The sequence below is a fragment of the Sturnira hondurensis genome, unplaced genomic scaffold, assembly GCF_014824575.4.
Source record: "Sturnira hondurensis isolate 20B ecotype Veracruz unplaced genomic scaffold, ASM1482457v3 Scaffold0014615, whole genome shotgun sequence".
Classification (NCBI taxonomy): Eukaryota; Metazoa; Chordata; class Mammalia; order Chiroptera; family Phyllostomidae; genus Sturnira; species Sturnira hondurensis.
In genome coordinates, this window is record NW_028087246.1 from 2,079,142 (window position 1) to 2,100,243 (window position 21,102).

Here is a 21,102-nt window from a genome sequence, read left to right on the forward strand (position 1 = left end):
CCCCAATGTTCATAGCAGCACAATTTACAATAGCCAAGAGTTGGAAGCAACCTAGGTGCCCGTCAGTAAATGAATGGATCAAAAAACTATGGTACATATACACAATGGAATTTTATGCTGCAGAAAGAAAGAAGGAGCTCCTACCTTTTGCAACATCATGGATGGAACTGGAAAGCATTATGCTGAGTGAAATAAGCCAGGTGTTGAAGGACAAATACCATATGATCTCACCTTTAACAGGAAGCTAAACAACAAAACAAACAAGCAAGCAAAATATAACCAAAGACACTGAAATAGAGAACAGGCTGACAGTGACCAGAGGGGAGAGGGGAGGGAATTCCAGGGGAAATAAGGGAGGGATTTAGAGGAACCTATATAAAGGATACATGGACAACAAATGAGAAGGGTGGAAATGGGAGGGAGGGGGAGCATGGGGGGTGGGAATGGATGGGAGTAATAGACAGAAAACTGTACTTGAAAAATAATTAAATTAAATAAATAAAAAATAAAAAATAAATAAAAAGGTAAAAAAAAGGAAATTTTACCTTTTGAGACAGCATGGATGGACTGGGAAAGTATGCTGAGTGAAAGAAGCCACAAATACCAAATATCATGAAAAAGACAAATACCATATAATTTCACTTATATGTGGTATTTTATGACCCCCAATACCCTGATGAACAAAATAGGAACAGAAGCATGGATATATGGAACAGATTGACAGCTTTCAGAGGGATTGGGTTGGGGGGACTGGGTGAAAGAAAGTGAAGGGATTAGTCAAATAAAATACATAACACATAGACAGACAACAGTATGATGATAACCAGAGAAAAAGGAGGGTAGAGGATGGGTGGTGATGGGCAAAGGAGAGGGTTGGAAATGAGGAGGGAAAGAGGCTTTCCTTGGGGTGATGGGAACAGGATGCAGTATGGAGATGGTGTTTTGTTGAGTTGTACACTTGAAACCTATATGGTTTTGTGAACCAACGGCACTTGAATAAATTCAATTAAAAATAATAAATAAAATATTGAAAATACAGTACTGCTTTATATTACAATAAAATGTATTGGGTTAAGAATAGCTGATTTGATGCATTTCCTCCTAACAATGTAGTCCAGAATCAAATGTTTTTTTGAGGCCACACAAAAGCGACATTATTTTTTAGCCCTAGCTGGGTTGCTCAGTTGGTTGGAGCATGGTCCCATACACCGAAAGGTCATGGGTTCAATTCCCACTCAGGGTACATATTGTACTTAGGTTGTGGGTATGATACCTAGTCAGGGCCTCATATGGGAGGCAACTGATTGATGGTTTTCTCCTGTGTCACTGTTTCTCTCTCCCTTCCTCTTTCTGAAAATCAATAAAAAAATCCATATCCTTGGGTAAGGATTAAAAAATGACACTATTATCCAGAAGCAAAATTTTACTTGGCTTTTATAGATTCCACAGAATATTGGGTGTGATAAGGATATAAATTATTATACAAAAATGAGGTGTGGATGCAGGAGAATTAAAACATAAAATTAATAAGAAGTGAACAGATGTCAGATGATATCTGTTATGGACAGCTAATGCAGATTCTGGACCAGACCTGGATAATCAACACCTTCATATTTCTTTTTTCTTTACCTTAGTTCCTTCTTGTCTCACAAATGATATGATGCCAAGCACTCACTATAATAGTTATTCTTTCCTTTTTACCCTTAATTTCTGTCTGGAAAGGTAACATTGGGCATCACCTTTTTTTTTTATCCTCACTCAAGAACATTTTTTCATTCTTTTTTAGAGAAAGATGTTGGGCTGAAGCCATGTTTCTTCAGATGTTTCTGAAGCCATGCCTGGTTTCAGAAACTATAACCCCTCATGGCTAAGGCTGAGTAAAAAGACCTTGGGACCACAGCTATTAAGGAGACAAAGCTTGTTTTCCTTGTAGGGGTGCCGCCTCTGCCCCCTTTCACTTCACCTTGCTTGGCCCTGAGTGGATGACTGGTTTGCCACAGACAGGTAAGATTCCTCACAGGAGGAATGACCTAAGACAGGCACAGTCGCAAAAGGGCCCTCAGGGAATAACTTGGGGGGCCATAGAAAAAGGGGGTGATGGACCCTTGCCTCTCAGCTTTGACATAGCCTGAGTCCTCATTCTGTCTGCAAGAAGTCTCCTAATCTCTTGGCTGCCTTACTTCCCCTGCTCGACTTAAGCCTGAAACAATGCCGGAGGTGGGTATGGCCCTTTGCTGGAAAGGGCAGGTTTCCAGGGGCGATCGGGCCTAAAAAAGAATGCATAAAGTCCTGTAAAACCTACTTTGCTAATACATCTCAATATAAATGATAAGCGTCCAAGCATGAAATGAGTTTGTTTCCCCAAAGTTTTGTGGCCCTTTAGCTAGCTGACCCTGATTCAAAATAAGACCTCATAGTTCTTTGAATGTTATCTATTGTTTGATCATTACTGCCTGACAATGATTGATGAGCTTACCTGTATTCCTATGCAAATAGACCCAACAAAAGCCCGTTGAGGAACAGGCTCCTGGCCCTTCTCCTTTGAGAGATCAGCCACCTTTCCTCCCCAAGCAGATCATGTCTTGGTAGACTTATTCTCATCTGTGGTAGATTGGGGTAGGGGCCCTGAGGGTAGATCCCCCTCCAGAAAGAAAAGTGATTAAAAAAGACAGAGAGATTCTAAAGAGAGAGAAAGATACACACACACAGAGCGAGAGAGACAGAGACAGAGGGAGAGAGAGAGAGAGAGATCAGTTGCCTTCTAGAATGCAGCCACACTGGGAATTGAACTCCCAATCTGGGTATGTGCCCTGAGCTGGAATTGAACCCACCACCTTTTGACCTACAGAATGATGCTCCAACAAACTGAGTCACACAGGCCAGGGCTGGGTATCATCTTTCAACCTACTTCACAGGTCAAAACATACAACTGGTTACACACAAAGTTGAGGATGTTTAGTGCTTGGTGATGTCAGCCTCATTAAAGGTTTAGAAGAATATTTTTCCCTTGACAGGAGTTGCAGTGATCACCCCAGCAATGGTCAACCAGAAAAATGTTTAAATTTCCTTGCATGAGTTATATTAGACAATACAATTGTCTTTGGCCATATCTTAGCTGAACAAGTGGAGATCTGCTCTGTTTTAATACCTTTTGTTGCTCTCGGATAAAAGACCTCTAATAAAATAAAAATGAAGCTAGAAAAAATCTAGGTATAAGCCAAATAATTAAATGCAGCACCCACTGTTACCACATGACCCTTTATTTTCAGCTGACTGCTTGCAGAGATGTTATGCAGACACCACTCTAATAATGGTTGTTCAACATTTTTGAGGCCTATGAGACTTTGTATGAGAAACCTCAGAAACTGCAGATGTTTTCCTTTAAAGAAACATGACAGTAAAGCTCTTCTCTGGTGCTCTTGTTGCTCAAATGTGGCTTAAGGCCTCTAAAAAAAGAGAAAACCACTTTCCTTCCTGCGTGGGACATGACATCCTGGGAATGAGCCTTTCTGGTGACGAGGGACCAACAAAAGCATAACATCCCCCAAATGAGCCACCTACTGATGGAGAACCGATGATGTTTTCAATAACTGATCACTGCTTTCTGATCATTAATCAGTGACACTTTGAAGGGAAGATCTTGATTCTAAGAGAAAAGTTAGAAAATTATAAATAAATGGAACTATTTTAAAATGGAGTCAGAGCTGCCATCCCAGAACTGCGTTTCACCTCTTATGCCTGAAGCATTCACACTGTTAAAACGGAAAAACAATCTGGAGGGAGAACACAATGTTCTCCTTAGTGTCCTTGTTTTCAAAGAGAACAAGAAAGCAAATTTTATGACTACTGGATTGATAACTACCTGACTAAAACATTTAAACACTTTACAGAATTAGCATCACCACATTAGTTGATATTTACCAGTAGAAATTCCTTCCTTCTGTTGATGTAATTATTTCCCTTTCCTTTCTCATAAATACACCTGGATCCTGTCTCCTAACCAGAACACTGTTTGGGCTTTTGCATCAATGAGTACTTTCCTGAATGGTTATTCTTTCGACCTCAAATAGATGCTTGTTTCCTCTCACTTTGAAAGGCCTTTTATTTTTAGGTAAAGAGTATCCTAGAAGTAATAGGATCAAGACATACAGAGCATGCTCAAAAGAAGATTCATGAGGAAAACAAAGCTGTACATTTTGATGAGGGACACTTGTCATCCAGGACTGCAACCTTAATACTCATATCCTGTGCAACCTAGCAAGGTGAGCACTTGATTCTAAGGTCAAGGATATTGATCACTGTACAAATTAATAAGATGTTTTATGTGACTCAGTGAGTGAAAAAATAAAAAAACAATCCCCCAGGAAATTCACTAATGAGAAAACTTGGGAAAATAGAACCAGGGGTATAGAATCACAGAATAGATGCACAGAGACAAGAGGGGAGGAGGGAGTGCGAGAGTGTTTGAAAGAAGGTGAAGGGGTTAGTCAAGGAACATATATGAGGAGCCATGGACATGGACAATAGGGTGGGGATTGGCTATGGAAGTTGGGTGGAGGGGGGCAAAAGGGGAAATAATTGAAACAACTATAAAAGCTAAAAATAAAATAAAAAGTAAAAAAAAAACCCATCTTGAACACCCATGCAAATAATGACCTGTGTCCAGGCCACCCTGGTCTGTCCTATGGACTAGGGACCTGCTTTGTGGATTAGTGATGCTCCATTTACTGACCCCAGAGCAGAGACAAGCCCGTGCTCTGTTTGAACCTGACCTCCCTGCACTTCTCCCTCTTCCTCCTCTTACCCCTTCTATTGCCATTTTACACTTCCTTCATCTTCTGTTTCTCATGTGGGCAGACGTTGGAAATCCTGTGTTCAAGGCAGAGAGCCTTCTCTTCCCCACCAGTGTCCCTTGGGCTGTTTGCAAAGCTAAGAAGTAACTCTTGTGTCTGAGCCTTAGACCTACTACAAACCACCTTTTATCGCAGTTTGCCTATGCTAAGACACAAGGCAGAATGTGCACTCTCTAAAAACTGAAGTAAACTTATATTTTACATGGATAGACATAGTGAGGTATTACAATAAACACATGATTTACAATATTGTACTTTTGTAACCTGAAGACCAAGTAACATTTCCTAGTATGTTTTCCTAAATAGCATGTTTCCAATATCCTCTGTGAAAGTAAGAGAAAACCAAGTGCCAGCCTGTTTACCAAAGAGCTGCAGAGCTGATGACCACTCATGCTGCCCAAGGGTGGGGGAAACAATATTTTGGTAACTGTTTCAAACTGCAGTTTTACAAAGGAAATAATCCAGGAAGCTATTATCTCCATGAGACTTTGAAACATTTATGTGATTGTGCTTCCGCATCTAGAAACAAGGGTGACACTGTCCATCTTGCATATACTTCAGGGTTGCTGTAGACGAAAAAGTAGGATACTATTTGCAAAGGTCCTTTGGAAAATTCACTATGTATGTCATGACTTGCTGAAGAACTCTGTCAAAAACAGAACTGGCTTTTAAAACACTTTATCCATTTCTGCTAACACTAGATGAATGAGTTGTCTTTGACAATATTCAAAATTTGTGATCAGATGACAATATGGCCTCCCAGTAAAAAATATTTAGCATTCTCTTTTCTTTAGAAATAATGTTATAAATTTAATACTTAAGAGTTATATCAATTAGTTAATTTTAAAACAAGCTCATTACTTTGTTAGCCTATTTCTACTATAGTCTCACCATCATATATATATATATGATGATTTCTTATTGTCCTGTACTTCCCAATGTGGACAAGTAAAATGTAGAGAACGGGATTCAAGGATAAAGTGGATCCATGGTGCAGGATGCACTCACAATAGATGCCTGTAGGAAACAGTAGCTGTTAGTTCAGCTTCCTACAGCCCAAGTTTTGAGCTCCCACTTCCTTACCAGATTTCCTTTTCAGTGCTGAGATGGAAGCTTCTGGGGGTTCTTCTCTATTTCTGCGTTCCATGGAGTCCTCACTGCTGATCACTGCACAGAGGACAAAAATCTCTTAGAGTTTCAGGGAGGCGCCAAGGAGCCCACGGACGGGAAAGCCCATGATAAGAGCAGTAGAAAGACCTAGAAGTTAAGTTGACTCAGGGCGCCCTGGTCTGTGCCCTAATGTGTGGCCTGCAGGTTGCTCCAGGTCCTACACAGAAGGTGTGAGATTCAGGCACAGAAGGCAGCTGTGCCCACTCTGCAGCGATTCTTACCCACAGTCACCCTGTCTCCCACCTCCACCCTCACTCTACCTCCGATTCCCAAACCCACTCTACCCCTTTTTTCATTCTCGTTTTAATTCTTCACTTTCCTATTGACTCAAACAATTTCCACTAATTATGCCTGGTAATGGCATATCTTTGTAACTTTCCTTGTCTTCATGTGTCCTGTTTTCTCTCCTCCAATGCATATCTTGCTTTCCGGATTTTCTCCCTTTTCTTTAACTCCTACATCCGTCACGTTCCTCTTTTGCATAGAAATAGCCTCTCTGATATCAGTACTTAAACTGACCATTTCTGCCTTTGGAGTTTTGCAATAATAGGGGACATTTCTCTGCTCAGCTCGTTGCATAAGTTCTGGTCCCCTCCCCTCCCTACCTCTAACCAAGGCCACCAGGACTGTCTCTATGGGCCTTATGATGTTTCCCAGACCCTCAACCATTACCATGACTCACATGGAACACTCCTTCAGTCAGCCTTACCTATGATGTCAGACTCCTTGTTACAACCACTCTTTGCTTGGGCTTCCCATTCAACTCTTGAACTAAAAAATGACTTTTCCTTCATTGTGTCCACTGGCACCACAGGGCAGGAATTCACTGGGATTCCGTGATTGTGTAGCACTGCTTCTAGACAAAATTGCCAAAAAGAATTTCATTTGTCTCCCAAAAGGGAGTGAGCATCCTCAGTACAATTAAGCCCTTCTTCCTGTGATTTCACTGCAGGGAGAGCTCCCCCACCCTCTCCTTTCCTGCTGCTCTGCTGGCCTTCCCTTGTGCCTCTTTTAACTCTTTTTAAAAAAGTTTTACTTTTGTTTCTACTTTTTGGAGGAGAGGCCTATTTTTATCTGAGAAGGTTCTCAGGCCATTTTCATCACCGTGGACACCGTAGCTTCTCAGTGGAACTAGGATAAGCCCCTTGTGCCCTCTTTGGGGTGACTGTCTCCTCCGAGCAGACAGTGCTTGGTCCTCTCCCTGCCGGTTCTTCATTCATTGTCCTTGACTCATTCTCAACGTAGTGCTCTTGGTGTGTCCCCATTTTACTATTTATTGATATTTATATCCCTCTATATCTTTTTCTATTCATACTTACTTCTCTACACTTATTATATCACTGTGCACCAAGGCCCAGCAGGGTCCATGGTGGAGCAAAGCAGTTGTCTACAGCACAGGAGGTGCTGATGGTGAGATCCTCTTCACAGGCCTTTGGGTTCCTGCCTCACCCTGGATCTGACCCTGCTGTGCCCTATGTGAACCTTCAGTTTACCCATTCTCTGCAATGTTTCCCACTTTCTCCTATTGCATTTCTTAATTATTTTCATATCCTGTGAATGCCCTTTCTATATCAATTTTGTCTTTATGTTTTCTCCATTTTTAGAATTCCCATCATTACCAAAGTTCTACTCTTGTGACTGTATCCACTACACTGAGTCCCTCCACTTGTCCGTTCCCCTCCACACTCATCAAACCCAGTCACTCAGTCTTACCTGCTGGATCAGACTGTTGGGCACATTGTATATTTGCTTGTTGGCTTTCTAGTGCATCATTGCTGTTACTGGTTATATCTGTTTCCATTGCAATGATCTCTTCTATTTCAGACAGTTTCTCTGAGAGTTCTTTATCATGTGGGGCTGTATATAGACAATGTTTTGATTCATAGGTATTTTGTTTGCTCCCTGCATCGATCAGGGTTCAGTAGGAAAGGGCCAAGATCTCTAAGCTTTTAGAGCAGAGGCAGTTTAATCTAGAGGACTGGTTACACAGTTAATGGAAGAGCTGAGAAGCCCGAATGGAATAATGCAGCAACTCGAAAAATGGTCAATAGGGAGCTACGCGAGGGACCTAGGATGAGGTTATAAACCAGTTCACCGGGTAGGTAGGAGCCGGACCATGGCTGGCCAGTTTTATGGGAAGCGGTGTCATGGGAGAGGTGCAGCTACTGCCAGAATTGAGGCCTGAAAAAGCGACAACAAATACCTGGCTTCTCCCCTGCTCCCGCTCTCCAGTCTCTTGCTCGTGTCTCCCAGGATAGGAACCGAACACAAAACAGTATAAGGGAGCTGGCAAGCAGTCCACGGGGGTCAGTGGGCAGAGATAGCTAAGGAATGAACCCCTGAGTACACCACCCAGGACCAGTGCACCCACTTCCCCTTAGTGAACCTCCTCAGCTCATTATCAATTCCACTGACATACCCACTCTGTTCCCCCCAACCCCAACAGTGTATGAATGGACAGACATTATTTTCAGTGCGGCTTGAAATTTTTCATTTCATCTATCATCAATCTATTGGTTGATGTATGTTGAATGCTTTATGTTTCTAAATGTTAAATTTTTGACTAAACATGATTTCCTAAAAGTATCATGGTACTTTCAAAAATTATCTGAAAGGATTTTTTTCTCTTATAAAAATGTATTACTAACTTAGAACATCCTCCCTTCAACAACACATCCTGGTAGAGGCTACATAATAATGCCTTGTATGCTGTTTTAGAGCTGCTCCAGGCCTGTTGCCCTGGAGATGAGGGGAGAGGATTTGCACGGGATTCACATGGTGTCCATGGTCCTGTGTGAGGGACCCAGCAGGTGAGAGACCCTGGCCCAGGAGGAACACTCATCACCCCTAACCCACCCCTCTCACTGTAGTGCTGGCCACCACTGGATGTGATATTAAGCAAGGCTGCAGCATAGCCAAGCAAGGCAGAGGCAGAAGACTGCGAAGCCAGGTGCATGGGCAATAGGTCAAGGCCTAAGATGTCAGGAGCTGGCAGCATGTGCATTGAAGGGGTATGAAAGGACCGGCCCTCCCAGCAACCAGGAGAATGAAGGCTCTGTTATCCAAATCTTTGGGGAAACTGCAGATACATAAGGGCATGTATCTGCATACCCCCAAAGAATGACCCTTATGGGCCATTAGCGCTAAAAAGAAACTGCCCTCACTCCCCACAGCACATGCCAGCGTGGGGCAAGAAGAGCAAAATATCACAAAACAGTTACTAGGAACACACCATTGTGATCTGAGGGATGTGGGCTATTCCGGGGCAGGCTTGGATATGAGTTCTCACCAGGTCCTAGGGGGAAGAAATTAGAAGTTTATTTTAGAAATTGAAGTATGGGTGGGGCTGTTCTCCCCAGTCCCATTTTAATCCTTATAAAGTGGGATTTCAAGATCCCATCCCCTCATGTATCAATACAGAGCCCTCCTGGACCTGGGGGATCCCACCCCACTGTTACAATCAGCTGCACCCCTGGCCTCAGTCAGGCCATCTCACTGAGATAATTCATGAGACACTTGGTAACTGGGGATGGCTTTTCCTGTCACCCCTGGCCACAACGAACCTGTTTTTGCTGTGAGAGCTGCCTTGACTTCTTACAAAGTCTGTTGTCTCATCCCCACATCCCTTCACACCACACCCTCCCTCTGCATGTTGTTCCTCAGCCTTTTTGGCCTTTGCATGAGGTTCAGTGTCTCCGTTTCCTGCACTTATTCCAGCTCCTGTATGTTTCTTTCTGTATGTTTCTCTCTGCATATATTTCTCTATTTTTTTTTGTCCCAGGTTTCTGTCTTTTCCACGAGGTTGTCTGGGTGTGCACAGGTTTAGGAACACAGACTTGCCCATTTGACCCCAAGCCAATTGCATACATGCTCTTTCTAGATTTCAGCCACCTTTTCTACAGATGTGCTGAAGGTGACACTGTCCCCCAAGGGCAGCTGTGAGCACTATGTTCAATAAGTGAGCTCTTAATAATATGGTTGTTTTATTGTGTCATTTACTCCTTTCTCTTGTTTTTCATTTCCCTTCCCTCTCTCTTTCAAAGTACAACCAACCCCTCCTCCACTTCTTATCACTTCCCTTCTTCTCTCCCTGTATGACTGCCCAACTCCTTGAATATTCCCGCACTTAAACAGCCTCCCCCACATTTAAATCAGTCCCATTTTCTGTCATCATTAAGGATCTCCTCTGTGATGTTGCCTGTGTGCCCACAGTTCCTAGTCCTTCACAGCTTCACACTGATCTTCTCTTCCAGGGTCTTTCTAAATCACAATTACTTCCAGGTCAGTATTCTCATTAAATCTGGTTTCCTGACTCACTGAGTTCCTGTTTCTTTGTTCTGGTTATTGGGTCCATGGTGTCTTATCACAGCTGCTCCTCAGGGATCAACTGCTGGTCAGACTCTCCTGTGAACACCCCTCCCTGCCTTCTCCAAGGTCCTCAGCAGTTCTCCCCTGAATCCCCAAATCCCATCAGAACTGAAGTCCCACCTACCTTGTTCAAATTGCGATTGGGTATCAGGCCTCTCCTCATTTTCTTGTGTATCATTTTCTGGAAAAAAATTTTTGTCTGATATCTCTGAAGAAAGGACAAAAACAAGAAGACAATTAGAAATCTCCATCAATAATAGTGACATCATCTTAAATTACATGCGTAAGAATTTTCAGCCCTTGGGTCACTCAGTGCTTAGTGGGCCCCAATCCTGATTGCAAAGTTCTCCTGGGACAGAAAGAGAATCCCCAACAAAGAGGTCTCTGTGCTTCCCACACAGAAAGGAATCACTTGAATGTCAGAACAAAGAAATTGTGGATCCCTGGCCGGGGTGGGTCAGTTGATTGGGCCAGCAAACAGAAACGTCCCTTGTTTGATTCACCAACTGGGGCACATACTGAAGGTGACAAATCAGTGGTTCTTTCTGACATCAATATTTCTCTCTCTTCTTTCTCCCTCCCTCACCCTCTCTTTAGAATTCAGAAATAAAAATTAAATTAAAAAATGATGTTTTGGAAACATTGTGAACTTGTTACTCGTGAAAAAGGTCAGCTGACCAAGAAAGTGTATAGTAACATAAATAATGCTGTTTATTTTGAAATCTGTTTGCTGAAATGTTTAAATGTAAGGAAGAAACAGAGGGATTTCCTTTGGAGAAGAACAGAGATCTTAAAGTGGTTCACATGGACACAAAAGGAAGAGCACAAAGGTTTTAAAAATGTGACTAGACAAGAGAAGGTTTTAGCTTGATTAAGTCAGGGAGGATGAATGCTTCCCAAAGAGACAAATCAGAGGACATGGGAGCAACTAGATGTCCTAGGGAGTCTCAGATCCCAGGACAAAGGAAGGGCACTGTCTAAAGCTACAAGCAGGGAGTGAGTATTGGAGGACATCCCAAGAGGTCTCATCAGGGACCTGGGAGGCTGCCAAAGAGAGGAGAACATGGCAACAGCCCAGGGCCCCTGCACGGAGTTGATCCAGCAAACATTTTAGGAAGGATAAACCAAAAATCCCTGGGGTAGGTCTCTGCATGGAGGCCAGAGTGGAGCCTGAGGGAGCAATGAGCCCATATGTCTTAGGGCTGGTGGTAAGGGTACCTCCTGGGCCAGTAAACCTGTACTTAGAAACCTATAAACCTATACTATCTTCTTCTTTTTTAAATTTTAAAAAAGATTTTTAAATTTATTTATCTTTAGAGGGGAAGGGAAGGAGAGAGGGAGAGAAATATCAATGTATGATTGCCTCTTGTGTGTCCCCTGCTGGGAACTGGCCTGCAACCCAGGCATGTGCCCTGACTGGGAATCGAACTGCGATCCTCTGGTTTGCAGGCCCACGCTCAATCCACTGAACTACACCAGCCAGGGCCTATACTATCTTCTTACTATGTAGCAAATAACACGAAATTTCTTAGGTTTAGAAGCCAGACCTTCCAAAATCTCTTTTCAAACTTGTCCCTCTTGACTCAGCTCCCACAGTCTGCTTCTCACTCTGACGTGATCTGATCTATGCTTGTTCTGCAGACACAGGGGATCTTCCCCATTCTGCCTGTTCCTGCACCAGCTGCACTCCTCAGTGCACGCAGTCCTCTTCCTGCGGTTCTCCATCGTTACTTGGGGATCTTTGTGAGACATAAACTCCTTTAGGATAAAAAAATGTTCTAGGCCAGTCAATCAAACATTTTTGGAGAACCTTTTGTTTACTGAGGACCAATAAAGAAATACAAAATCATGCCTGCTCAGGAAAGAAGGAGAGAATCAAACCTGTAGTTTTTGTATAATGTCAAAATAACCCCACCTCTGGAAGAGTAATTGCTTTTGTGATTGTTTGATTGTTGATCACGTGTTGCAGGGAATGCATTTAAAAAACCATTTCTTCTTTTTTAAGGGCAAATTGAAGTTAATTTTCTTCCTCATTACTCTGGCAACCTGGTGAGGGTGGCCTCTCTTCTGTGTTACAGGCCAACACTGAGCTTAGAGTTAAAAATGAGCAGTGACACTAGGTAGGTCAATTGGGTGTGTACTAGCAGGGACTAAATGCAAACTCTAAGCCATTTTTGGTCTTTCTCCAATGCGGTGGCCCTTGCAAGTTGGCTCTTTCCTCGTGGGGTCGTGGAAAGTTATGACTACAGAGTTGTTACACAAGATATTCACTCACATGGACATGGTGTGGCTAAATCAGGGTGGGTCCTGCACCCACAGCTAAGCTGTCACTCAAGGTAGGTAGTAGTCAATCTGGTGGACTGCCGCGTGGACCGCTGCATAGGGTCTCACAAGAGCAGCAACAGACGCTGTCTATTGGGATGTTGTGTTTCTTGTCATTTGTCCTTCTCAGTAAATCTGATGACACTGTGGCTCTGGTTGTGCTGTGAGTCTAAATGCCTCATTAAGCAGAACCAAGATGGGCATTATACTGTATCCATTATATTAGGAATTTTGAGAAGCTCCTAATATACGGTTAGTATGTCAATGAACATAGTACGTTTGTTTTCCTGACTGTTATACCCCCACTGCCCAGCACTGTGTGTGGCACATGGTAGAAAGAAAGAAGAAACTGGGGAAGAAACTGGCCCTGAACATCAAAAAGTAGGTAATGAACCTAATTACCATTTTTGAAGATTTCATAAATATGATTTAAATCAGGGTTTCTTTTCAAGGTGAACTCGTCGAACAGTATTTTCAGAAGGGATGGTTTAAATTTCTTCTGTGCTGCAGTGAGAACATTGTATACGACTTCTTCAATGCGATGACCTTTTTTAAAATTTTCTTTAGACACCTTAAACATAGTGAATGAGAAAATATAAACACAGACTTCCAAGTTATAGAGGAGCCCCAGAAAGTGAATTTGTTGCAATATATTACAGCTTTCCTGCATAGGTATCTTCTCATGTATACTTTTAGAATTTGTGTATGCTGTATGGCTACTAAGTGGAACAACTAAATCCTTCCTCCTTGAAAATGCCCGTTTGTGAATCTGATCTTGTCACTCTCATTTACATTAGATGGAAGGAGGAGCAATTTTGAAGAACAAAAATGATTCAAAGTTAAATTATGTGTAGCCCTTGCAGTCTGGCCAAATGTTTTAACAATCGACTCAGCAGGTGATGGGCTGATGTTCTATTGACTGGACAACCCTTGTCCCTTTCCTAGGACCGACTTTGCCTGGAAAGGCTCAGGGAAGCCAGGTGGTGATTTTCCTCTTCCTGCCAACTTTGGCAGAAAGTAAACATATTCATAGGGAGAGAGAAGAGCTGTATCTCTATATCTTCACCTATGTCTTTCACTAAAATTAACCTAAATTCCAAGACTTCAAAAATACCAACAGAAAAAAAAAAGGGAAAAAAAATGGAAAGGAAACTGAAAATGTTTGGAGAAAAAATAGCAAGAATTTACTTTCAAATTTGTTCTAACAAGACATTTATTCTCTGGGGATTTTAATGTTCTCACATCTAAGTATTTAAATGGTGTTCATTGAAATGAAATATTTTTGTCAATTATTATTCCATTTAAATAACATCTTTAAACTTATTCATCTATTTATTAAAATTACTCTTAATTCCTAGTTTATGCTCTATTGTACGTATAACTCCTACAAGGCATTGTACATCTATGGAGTCCACCCACTTCAGATCTAGCCTACCTCAGGGCTATTCACCCAATTGTAGGGGGCACCAGGAGGCACACAGAGGCACAGGGGGCAATGCTCCCTTGGTTAACAGCAGGGCTGTTTCCAGTAGTGCCTGCTTCTCTTCTCCCTTCTGACCCTGCAGGAACACTTACAACAGTACACGAGAAGGTCCCCACTCACAGGAGACTCCTCAGTAGTCTCGTTGTGTCTGACATGACTCCAAAATATCAAAGCAAAATTCAGTTTACAGCTGGTGTACCATATTATGACAAAGTAAACCTCACTTACATTATACATTTCACTGGTGATGAAGTCATGGTCATGGAGAAGTTCAAAGAAAGGAAATGAATCTTTTATCTTATGTGAAATCAGCACCTTGTGCTTTCTGAAGAGGCTCAGTGGTGTCTTCTCTATGTTTTTGTCTGTGTTCTGGGCTTCTGTAGACATACTAGGGAGAGGAGATACCATGATAAAACGATCATCAGGATTTGGGTATGCTGCAGCATCTTATATATGAAAGACAGGCTGTGAAGAACCAAGCTATATAAAATAAATGGTCCTGACTAGAGATTAGAACAAATAGAACTGAATCAATAGACAAAGCTTTAATAAAGTGAAACATGGTGGATTAGAAAGATGTATACAGTACTGAAAAATTCCAGCCCATCCTGATCAAAACTTTTGTAAAGTTATTGTCTCCTAAACATATTTAGAGTTTTTAATGAAAATGTTGTAATTTGTGCAAAAGCGAAATGCAGTAAACAGATCATTCACAGAGGAATACAAAACAATTGAATAAAATGGAATCTCAGCTTAAAAATGCATCTCAGTTAACACCTAAAAGAAAACAAATTTGAAAAAGATAAAAACAAGGTGCTCCCTCTCTGACCTACAGCAGTTAAGAGAAATACCATCCTGCATTATAAAGCTAATTTATAAATGATATGATGTACCTAATGATATGATAAGGCATAAACTGAAATTTCACATGAATATCAATCATTTCTCCTGCTTTGTGCCAACATATATCTGTCTGAGCTATCGTTGTATTTAATGAATTGTTTTAGTCATCTGAATTTCAGAAATAGCTGCTGTTTTCTGTGAAATTAGTTGTCAACCTGAGTCTGTAATGATCTTAGTCAATCATTTCATTGCTCTGAAAATAATCTTTTAATAGACATTTTGTATTTCTAAATGTCATGAAGCCTCATATGCTTCCTTTTTCAAATCAGAAAAAAATATTGGCTCTTCCTAGCACCCACCGTGCATCAGGAAATAAAATAGTCAAATTATTGTGGTAATTCTGTGAAAAACAAGTTTCTGGTTCAAGATTGTGAATTGAAGATGAGCTTTTGTTTTCTGTCTTATTAAAAATGTCACTAAAATGATAATTAAAAATTGGCTTCACAGTGAGGAAGAAAATGGCAGGGGCGGCAGTGACAAATGAGAAATTTCAACAACCAAAAAAGGTCAGAAGGCCATTAGTTGCTATCGTGAGTGAAGGGTGCTGCCAGCAGTCAGGAGGCAACCCTGTGCCCTGTGGAGTCTTGAAGGCAGTGGAGACTGAAAGGGAGACACGATGCTGAAAACTAAGATGATATTTGAAAAATGAAGAAGAAGCCGATGTAACCCTCCACCCCTCAGCCTGCACCCCGACCAGCTGGAGCCAGGTAACCTCTCTGTGGCGAACATTAGTGTCCTTTCTATCACCATATGTTACTGTTGCCTGTTACTACATTCATACATGAGATGGTACATCATGTGTGCTTTTGTGTCTGACTTCTTTTGCTCGTCATCTATGCTGTTGTGTGATTGGAAGATGTTATCCTCTTATTGTTCAGTGGTATTCCATGGTGAGTGTCTACCAGAATCCGTTTAGTCATTTTCCGGCTAATGGACATCTGAGTTGATTCCAGTTTACTATGGGTATGAATAAAACTGCTGTTCTTGTATAAATCTTTCTGTAATATGTTTTTGTTTCTCTTGGGTAAATAACTAGGAGTGGAATTTGTGGTTCATCATATAGGAGTACATTTAACCATTTTCATACATGCAAAACTATTTATCAAAGTTTATTAGAAATAGCCTTTGTACTTTAGTCATTTCAGTGTGCTCTGTGGTATCTTATATTTTTAAAAAAATTTTTATTGTTGTTGTTCAAGTACAGTTGTCTCCATTTTCCTGCTGCCATTTTCCCCCACCCCACCCACCTCCACCTCCCACTCTCAATCCTACCCCTCTTGGCTTTTGACTATATTTATTTAATGACTAGTGATGTTGGAAACAATTTCATATGCTCATTGGAAATTCATGTATGTTTTTGTGTAAAGTGTTTGTTCAGGTCTATGGCCTGTATATATTATTGAGTTGTCTTTTACTTAAAGATGTGTGTAAGTTTGTTTTATATTTTAGATATAAGCATTTTATTTAAAAATAGTCACGATAAATTTTTTTCCCCAATCTGTGCTTTGCCCTTCACTTTTTAAAACTGTCTTATGATGAGGAGAAATTTTAATGGTGATAAAGTTCAATCTGTCCATTCTCTTTTGAGGTAAATGACTTTAGTATACTATCTAAGATATCTTTGTCTACTCCAAGTTTGCAAGTGTATCCAAAAGCCAACATGTCTAAATCTGGATTTTCTCTTCTGTACCATTGGTCTATTTGCCTGTCCTATGTCAGTAAAACTGTGTGGCTCAATAACTATAGCTTATAGAAGTCTTGAATTCAGTTGGAAAGAGATAGTCTTGAGTTTTCTTGAGTTTGCTTTCCCACATATCTTTAGAATCCATTTGTCAATTTTGTCAAGACAAATCTTCTGGATATCTAATGTGTTTCTATTTAATCTAAAAATCAATTTGCTGAGAATTGAAATCTTAACTACATTCAGCTCCAATTTGTTAACATAGTAACACTCTCCATTTATGATGTTTTCCTTCATTTTTACTTGCCAGTGTTTATAGTTTTCAGCACAGATGTCACGTATATCTTTTCTTAAGTGTATTCTTTTTGATGCCCTTTAATTTTTTCTTTTTTAATCCTTACCCAAGGACATTTAAAAAAAATTATTGTTCAAGTACAGTTTTCTGTCTTTTACTCCCATCCCAGCCCCCCCTGCCCAGTGCTCCCCACCTCCCTCCCATTTCCACCCCTCTTATTTGTTGTCCGTGTGTCCTTTATAGTAGTTTCTGTAAATCCTTCCCCTTTTTCCCCCTGAAATTCCTGAGGACATTTTTAAAATTTCTTTTTGGAAAGGGAGGAAGGGAGAGAAAAGAAAGAACTAGAGAGATCATGGCAGAGAGAGAAGGAAAGGGAGGGAGAAATGTTGATGTGAGAGAGAGACATTGATTGGTTGCTTTCTATTATATACCCAAACTAGAGATCGAACCTGCAACCTCTTTGTGCCCTGACTGGGAATTGAGCCTGCAACCCTTTGGTCTACAAGACAATACTCCCCAAGAGTGAGCCACATCAGCCAGAGTTAGATGCTAATTTAAATGGTGTTGACTTTTTAATTGTTGGTTACTATTGTAGGAAAGGGGCATTGCTTTAAAAAATATTAACAATGTATCTATAATCTTTCTAATTCACCTGTGAGTTTTTGTAAAGTATTACAGATTTACTTTGGATTTAATAGAAAAAAATCTTGACATTAATAAAAACTCCCTTGATTTTTGATTTCCAACAATTATTTATTCTTTTCTTATTGCTGTGGTTAGAAGTTTAACTTCATTGTTGAAGAGCAGTTGTGAGATCTGACTTCCTGGTCTTGTTTCCAGTCTTTGAAAAAAAATTCATTATCACTATTAAGTATAAGTTTTGTTCAACATTTTTGTATATATATTTAAATGAGACTGAGAGAGTTTCTAGTTATTGCTAGTTTGTGGAAGTTTATCAGAAATAGATGTTCAATTTTATCAGATGTATCCACTGAGATATTTATATGGTTTTTCTTCTTTAGTATTTAATAGTAAATTTCATAGATCTATTTCTGCAGTCTCTTTTTAAGCTACAATATATAACGACAAGTCCACAGACTTTTGAGGAAATTCTTCAATGTCAGAATGAAAGAATACAAATTTTTTTTAAAGTTATTCTGTGAACTTTAGGAGGAAGTCCAGAGACTTCCTAATAAAAATATTAACCATGTATCTAGGAAGTCCAGAGACTTCCTCCTAAAGTAATATTTTTAAAAATATATTTTATTTATTTATTTTCAAAGAGAGGGGAAGGGAAGGAGAGAGGGAGAGAAATATCAATGTGTGGTTGCCTTTCATGTGTTCCCTACTGGGAACTGGCCTGCAACCCAGGCATGTGCCCTGACTGGGAATCGAACCTTGATCCTTTGCTTCACAGGCCCGTGCTCAATCCACTGAGCTACAGTAGCCAGTGCCTAAAGTAATATTTTTAGAGTAATATGAGAATTTATATTACACAACATGATGCAAAGAAAATAGAACTACTATGGAAAAAGGTAGAGGTCTTACATATATTTTAAATGGTTTTATAAATATAAATTATTTTCATGGTTTTAAAATAAAACTGAGCAAATATCTCACAAAATTGGGCAAAGAGATTGAAATGGAATAAAAGTAATCCTGAGAGAAAGTATAAGAAGATAAGCCTTAACACACAACTTAATAGCTATGTAATTGTGGTCAAGACAGCTGGACAGAGAAAATGGAGAGGAGGAACATACCAAAGGAATCATTTAAGGAGACACCACGGAGTAGAATTTTTTTAAAGGGCAGAGTTGAGTATTTTACACAAATGAATTTTAAAAGAACCTCCAAGGTACATGGTTATGAAATAATAGCACCTGAAAAACAAAGAGAAAGATATAAAGCTTTGAGAAATAACTTAGAAACTGGAGCCCTATGGAGGAGTGATGGAGCATAGCTGAGAAGGCTCTTCTGCAGCAGTGGCTGGAGAGCCAGGCTTTCCAATCTCAGAGTGGGTCGGGTCAACTTCACACATGTGGGGCTGAGAGATTTTACTTATGAAATTTCATTTTTGATGTTTTCCCTAAACTTTCATTATTCTCTTTATACACATATACATAAACATTTATAGATTTTTATTTATTTATTTATTTAATCTCTTAAAAATTGTTGTTCAAGTACAGTTGCCTCCATTTCTTCCCCTCACTACTCCCTACCCAACCCAGCCATTCCCACTTCCCACTGTTGATCCTACCCTCCTTTGGTTTTGTCCATGTGTCCTTTACAGTTTTTATAAAAAAAAATTTACAAGTGCTTTTAAGTTTTTCTGCAATTGCTATTACACTTTTGGCTTGTTTTCTACCTAGCAGGTTTCCCCTTCCTTTCCATCTCCCTCAGTGTCCCCACCTCTACCACATAACTTATGTAAATTACTTTGCATGGATTCTTCCCCAAATGTCCATAAACATGTAGTTTCATCTACCCTTATCTATACCCTAGCCATATCTTCCAAAATATTTTGTCATCATATGATATTATGACATTATATGATTTTCTTTTTCTGCATCATACATTTTTCTGCAATATACACCCTTTTCTGAATCACATTTGTTTTATACATTAACATCTTGCAAACATTTTCTTAGTCATCTAGTATGGTTTTAGATTTTGTGTATGTTTGTTTCATGAATGTATCATATTCAGCAGCATCCTTATGATTTTATGAAAATACTTAGGATAATTTCCAGAAAATCAGAAAAGTAAACCAGTAGTGGGGAAGATGTAAAAATCAAGACACAGTGAATCTAACCCAGGAGACAGTAGAAGAAGTGCAAGAAGGCAGCCTGGCTGTGGACCAAACAGCTCAGATCGGAGCAAGTGATGATTGCAGCATATAGACAAGTGTAACCAGTAGCAGCAATGTCAGGAGGAAGGGGAGGAAAATATTGGGAATAGTCTGTTATAAGGTACAAGCACTACAGGTGGAATGGTGTAAAGTGCATATTGAGTTACTACTGTTTCAGCAAACACTGAAAACATTTAAAAAGAAGTAAACCAATATGTTAATAAATGGGATAAATGAAATCATGTAACATACTAAATTAAAACAAGAGATGGTATAAAAGGGGGTGAAAAGGAAGAAAGACCAAATACAATGAATAGAGAACTGTTATAAACATGATAGATATTAATTCAATTTATTAGTAATTACTTTCAATGTGAATGGTCTTAAGACTCCAATTAAAAAACAAAGATTACATATGAAAGAAGGGAAGGAATTAGCCAAAGAACATACATGCACAACCCATAGACAAAGACAACAGTGGGGTGATGGCCAGAGGGAAGGGGAAGCAAGGGCTTGGTGGAGATGGGCAAAGAGGAGGAAATGTGGAAATCAGTGTTAGTGTCACCAATAAAAATAAAGATTATTAAACAGGTTATCAAAGTGACTAAAAAAACAAAAAAAACTATACCTTCTCAACAAAATAAACCTTTAAATGTAAAGATTCATGTTAAGAATGGAGAAAAAGATATCATGGTGACACTAATCAAGAGATGGAGTAACTATATTATTTTCACACAAAAAGATTCAGAACAAGAAAAATTATGAAGGTGCAAGAAGGCATTCCACATGAAACAGGGGTCTGTTTTCCAAGAAGACTTTACGACCCTTAACATGCATTTACCTAAACACATATTATCGAATTATATAAGGTAACAATCGAAAGAACTACAAGTATAAATAAATAAATCTACTACTAGAGTTTGATGCTTTCAAGACCCTCTTTTAGTAATTTATAGACTTAGCAGGCAGAGAATTAATAAAAATATATTTGATCTGATCATCACTATTAACCAAATTGATTTTTTGACATGTATGAAATATTCCATTTCACAACACATATATTCCTCATAATAACAGGGAAAACTCACCTTCACCAAGACAGATGATATTTTGGGTCATAAAGCAAACATTACCCAGTGTAAAACAATGGAAATCATAAAGAGTATGTGCTCAGACAAC

At 39.9% G+C, this 21,102-nt stretch overlaps 1 protein-coding gene across 1 annotated transcript in view; it reads right to left on the reverse strand.

The window, feature by feature from the left end:
• The window catches only part of LOC118999171 (nuclear body protein SP140-like protein), a 61,333-nt gene that overhangs the window by 34,722 nt on the left and 5,509 nt on the right, over positions 1 to 21,102 (reverse strand). Inside the window, 7 exon segments of the mRNA XM_037063570.1 lie at positions 5,937 to 6,020; positions 6,733 to 6,879; positions 7,737 to 7,880; positions 9,256 to 9,318; positions 10,516 to 10,599; positions 13,116 to 13,284; positions 14,425 to 14,584. Of these exon segments, the coding sequence (XP_036919465.1) occupies positions 5,937 to 6,020; positions 6,733 to 6,879; positions 7,737 to 7,880; positions 9,256 to 9,318; positions 10,516 to 10,599; positions 13,116 to 13,284; positions 14,425 to 14,583 (850 nt within the window). The 5' untranslated portion in view covers position 14,584.